Source organism: Anarrhichthys ocellatus, unplaced genomic scaffold, assembly GCF_004355925.1.
Source record: "Anarrhichthys ocellatus isolate YVR2014 unplaced genomic scaffold, GSC_Weel_1.0 scaffold39, whole genome shotgun sequence".
NCBI classification, from domain to species: Eukaryota; Metazoa; Chordata; class Actinopteri; order Perciformes; family Anarhichadidae; genus Anarrhichthys; species Anarrhichthys ocellatus.
In genome coordinates, this window is record NW_022280069.1 from 587,125 (window position 1) to 592,076 (window position 4,952).

Here is a 4,952-nt window from a genome sequence, read left to right on the forward strand (position 1 = left end):
AAGAATCCAACCCTGACCCACCGCACAGCCTTTTGGTTGTTGTAGTCCTATAAGCCACCTAATGTTCACATTTCTGTGAGCATTACACTCACATATCAGGGTACTTGTGTAATCTGACAGGGAATTTCCAGTTTGTCCTTTGTTAAATTGCACAATCACACCAGACCTGTTTTAACTTACTCATCCTGCTGAAAACATTTTTTAAAAGGCTGTTCTTAATACCGAATCTGTTACTCTGCAGTGCATCTGGATCCATTTTATACTAACTCAGTGAATTTAAATGGAAACAAAAATGTGTTTATTTGTTAATTTGGAGAAAATAAACTAGCAAAAAATATATTAGCAAATATTTTATTTGCTAATATATTGTTTTGCTAATATATATATATATATATATATATATATCTTTACATCTTTATATATAATATATATGGTAATATATTATATTACCATACAAAGATATATACTGTATATACTGTATATAATACTGTATATGTGTGTATATATGTATTTATATGTGTATGTGTGTATGTATACATATATATGTATATGTATATGTATATATAAAGCATACTTACCTTTATATCTATATATATGACATCTTTATATATAATACTGTATATAATGGTAATATGTTATATTAATATGTTATATTACCATACGCTTTTATTTTGAAGATCAACGAGTGACAGGAAGTACCAGTTTGTTATTCTGCTACGTAAACTACTGTCGCAGTTACTGCAGTCGCGAGCCAGGTGGGTTCTTTCACACAAAAACACATAATTCATAATAATTTGATCTTCACATTAAGACAACCTGTTTACTGAGCTCTTAACTGGATTTATTTTTGCTGATCATGTTTTTCGTTCTGCAAGAGAGAGAATAATTATGGAAAGAAATATGTCATTAACCTGATAGTCTATTTCATTAGATTTATTTAATTTTACCATTTTGAACACTTTTCATGTGTTTGTGTTGTTGGTTGATATTTTAAACCCCGATGCCTTATTTTTGTAAAAGCTGTTCCTACTCCTTTTTTACTTTTTATTCTTCATCCTTTTTGTTTTGCTTTCGGAAAAACTAGGAAGTGCAGCACGAGTCTTATTTTCAACTCGCTGTGCACCCTTTAAAACGCGTCAAATTATTTCAAATACATGCTGGTTGATGTCACTGTAAATTATTTTCAGTGATCAAGTTTCACTGGTTTTCATTTACCGTAATCCCAACTCCTCAGGGGAGGGACTTCTGCATAAGACTGAAAAAAACAAAAACATTTTGCTTTAGCAACTGAAACAGCTAGACCATATGTAGAGTTTATTAATTATGAAGATAATTAGAAATGTTAAAAGAACAATAAAATGTATAATCTAAGGTTATAACTGATGATTAATCTGTTGATTATATTCTTGGTTAATAGATAAATTGTTTAACATTTTTCACTATTTTCTGATATTTTATAGACCAATAAAATGTTCACAGAACCCAGGCCTGTACCCATCAGGCCCGTTCAGTAATCCATCCATGTTACTAAAAAGCCAACTACCATTCCCCTACTGCCCACCTTCTTTGAGGGGGGCACCTGGCCACTGCTTTGGCCCTGTCCCTGTTCATGGGGTACTTTATTGATTTAGTGACTTACTGTTTAATTTTGAGATTTCAAGATGGAAAGTTCTTCTCAGTTTCTAGTTAAAGTTTCCGTGATGTATGTTTTCATTACTTGAATTCTTCGATCTATCTCTTTGAATGTCCCTACGGTGGTTGTTTTGTGATGTATGTGTGAGTGAGCTGCCCCAACTCTGCCAATTCCCCCCAATGGGTTTAATAACTACTCCATCTATCCAGCCGTCCATCCAAAAATCTCCATGTCATGTTACAGGTGTGAGAGATGTCCATCACTGTTGTCAGAGACAAGGAAGTGACTGTGTTCACAGTGATGACTGACAGTAAGAGCATGTTACCACCTCTGTGTCAAATCCTCAAGACTCTTTGCTGCAGACCGATGTGGTCCTCAGGGTACAAGGTGCTGATGCAGAGCAATGCAATTTCAGCTCTTGGGGTGAGAGAAACTGTTCATTAAAAGTGTATTCATGTGCAGTATTAAGTGGTGGTCTTAAGATGTTCAGGTATAAAACAAAGAGATTTAAATGTTCTGAATCTTTTACAGACTATACAGATCATGGTGGGTCTGTTCAACATCGGACTTGGACCAGGACGAACAAGCCTTCATCCTGAGGATTTTGCCCATTTGGGAGCTGCATACTGGCTGGGCGGCATGGTGAAATATTATTTTTGCATTGGGAGAATATTTTACTTATTACTATTGAGTGCAAAAGCAGGGGGTTTGTTGATGTTTTTGTCATGCCGTATGAAACAGACACAATTACCAGAACTTTAAAATGCATTTAAATGATCCATCGGATGATTTTCTAAAAGGAAAACGACATTTACCGATTCTAAAGAATGTCTTTGAAGAATAACTCATGGAAATATCACTGGCTTCTTTTTCTTATGTCCTCTCTTCAGTTCATCGTAGCTGGGATCGTGTCTCTTCTTGCCAACCGGTTCCCCTCTCCTTGCTTGGTAAGTAAAGACTAAAGGCCCTTTCAGACATGCACCTCTTGTCCTGGCTCTCTTACTGAAGCGTTTGGTGCTGCTGGTCTGGCTGGGGGGGTCGGAAGATAACGAGAGCAGTGATCATCTCAAGGTCAGCTGCAGAAGTTCTCTGCATTAGTTCATCTGCATGTGCCTGTCAATAAGTAACCTCATTTTCTCCTCGCTGTCAGGTTAAAACATTTAAAATAACGTTATAAAACAGCGTTATTCTGACTATAAGTCTCTTCTTATATTTTCATTTTTTATTCTGTCGGATATTATGAAACAGGAAGCAGATCTTTGCTCATGAATAACATTTCAATTATGAAATTGAAGAATGTATTTGTTGCAATCATTACATTTTTAACTCCCTCTTGTGCACCCGGCGCCAAATCAATAAATGAATAAATAAATGTCCACTCCTGTCTGTATGAAACTAAGAATTTAAAGAAAAGAAGAAAAGAAAAGTGTAAAAACGGACACTGTGAAGTCAGAATAATGACGTATTCTTTCCTCTCAGGTGGGCTTTGCTGTGTTGGTGAACATAGTTGGATCTATCTTCGCCATTGTTGGCATTGTGCTGTATGGCACAGACATTAAAGATGTCTCTGCCGCCAGGTTTTGTGACGGGTTCAATGCTCATCGTTCTGGTGACAACTGCAAATATGTGCAATACTTTTTCCAGGTAAGCATACTTTTAAAGGATAAAGCTGTTTTTATGCTGTATTTTTGTGATTGTCAACACACCCTATGAAAAGGAAAATAACCAATAATGTTAGTTTAGTCCGTCTCTCAGCACTTTCCAACTTCTTTACTCTGTCTGTGGCTCTCAGCTCCAAGCTCAGTCGTTTCTACTGAAGTCATAAATCATTAAAAACTTCCTACATATACATCGTTTTTTCTTTTTTTTTTAAAGGCTCCACAATTTCCTTAAGCAGCTGGGCAATGTAGTCTTTAGCAATTGTTACTCAGAGGAGTTAATAGAGCCTTTGTTGGGACTATTTTTAGCTGTTTAAAAAAAAAAAATATAATCTGTGGAAAAGAATGGAACTCAGAGGAATTTGAAGTCAATATTTATTGTTGTCCTTTAATGGGATTTATTGACAATGACAAAAATATTGAATTTTACAGCCTTTAATGTCAAACTTGAAAACACAATCATAGAGTATCGAGCATTCTGTGGAGTCTTGACCGTGTAATTCCAAACTGCAGGGATCTGTATGCATTGATTGTACCTGGTAAATCATTAACATTCACATTTAAAGTTTAGTTTAAAATATCTGCAAATCAAACTGAATTACTTCTTTTTCTTTCTTTCTTGTCATGTATCAGCGTTTGATGACAGCCATGGACATTACTATGATCATCCTGACTGTCCTCCAGCTGTGTGTCTGCGTCAACTTCACTGCTCTGGGCATCAAAGCTCTCTTCAACACGAGGAAGGAAGAGGTACGAACACACCCGAGCACAATCCAAGTCAATTAGTGATCAATAGTACTAGTAGTACTATTCCTAGTAGCTGTAGGAAATCCAACATCAGCGTTAGTAATGGAAGTAGCAGGTGTACAGTATGTGTTTAGATCAGTGAGTGTAGTTTACAACATGAGTAACACTATAAAGTTGACTTTCCTGAACTTTGTCATGTTGTCACTTTATGAAAGTTTACTTTGTTGTGTGTCAGCAGGGAGGCAGAGATGATGACATCTACCAGCCAGTGTTGAAGGAAGTCCTCATGACCAGTCCTGGTGCTTAACATCTATTAATCATGCATCCAATCACAAGATGATGATGTAGGAGTATGATAAGCAACACATCATTGTAATCATTCCATATATCGGCTTAAAAAATCAAAACTGCTTTTTTCTAATCACAAATACACTACAATTATATGCTGAAGAGAATAGTCCGTCTGTAGTCTGGCACATTGTGAATGGTAATTTTAATGTTGTGGGTAATGTTTTAAAATATATACTGTTTTTAATAACTTCTGGATTAAGTTTTAAAGTAAACTTTCTTGAATAAATGTAAAAATGGTGACAAAGTTTTTGAGTTTTTCAAATTTCAAGAATGACATTCCATTCACTTCATCGGGGAGCCAGACATCTCAAACTAAATTATCAGCATAGATGCCAATGCATTGATTATGTGTATCCCCCTATAATGTTTTCTGGGAAAGTAGTAACTTCTCCATATTCACCAAGGGTGTTACAGTAAACACAATCTGAAGTATACACAAAATAAAACACTAGATGGCACAGCAGAGACACTGCATTATAGGGACGGGATATGTTTTGGGGCAGACCGAAAAATCAGTCTGGAGGAATTTGTATCCCCCTGTAAATTTTGCTGAAGATGTTACA

General features: G+C 35.8%; 1 protein-coding gene across 2 annotated transcripts; it reads left to right on the top strand.

Annotated features, from left to right (window-relative positions):
- Window positions 1–708: 708 nt before the first annotated feature.
- Window positions 709–4,633, top strand: LOC116394403 (high affinity immunoglobulin epsilon receptor subunit beta-like). 2 transcript variants are annotated; one of them, XM_031867460.1, is made up of 7 exons: window positions 709–755; window positions 1,877–2,056; window positions 2,165–2,275; window positions 2,524–2,580; window positions 3,113–3,277; window positions 3,925–4,041; window positions 4,274–4,633. In XM_031867460.1, exons 2-7 carry the CDS (start codon window positions 1,886–1,888, stop codon window positions 4,343–4,345), a joined length of 693 nt encoding a protein of 230 aa, XP_031723320.1. In that variant the 5' UTR covers window positions 709–755; window positions 1,877–1,885; the 3' UTR covers window positions 4,346–4,633. The 2 variants fall into 2 exon arrangements, with proteins under 2 accessions (XP_031723320.1, XP_031723321.1); XM_031867461.1 differs by having other exon boundaries at window positions 4,277–4,633.
- The last annotated feature ends 319 nt before the right edge of the window (window positions 4,634–4,952 follow it).

Bases quoted from the DNA above. Each gene is read 5' to 3' on its own strand.
- LOC116394403 (XM_031867460.1), top strand. From the start codon at position 1,886: ATGTCCATCACTGTTGTCAGAGACAAGGAAGTGACTGTGTTCACAGTG. The intron at 2,276-2,523 runs GTGAAATATTAT...TCCTCTCTTCAG, and splicing joins CATACTGGCTGGGCGGCATG to TTCATCGTAGCTGGGATCGT. The intron at 3,278-3,924 runs GTAAGCATACTT...GTCATGTATCAG, and splicing joins ATGTGCAATACTTTTTCCAG to CGTTTGATGACAGCCATGGA.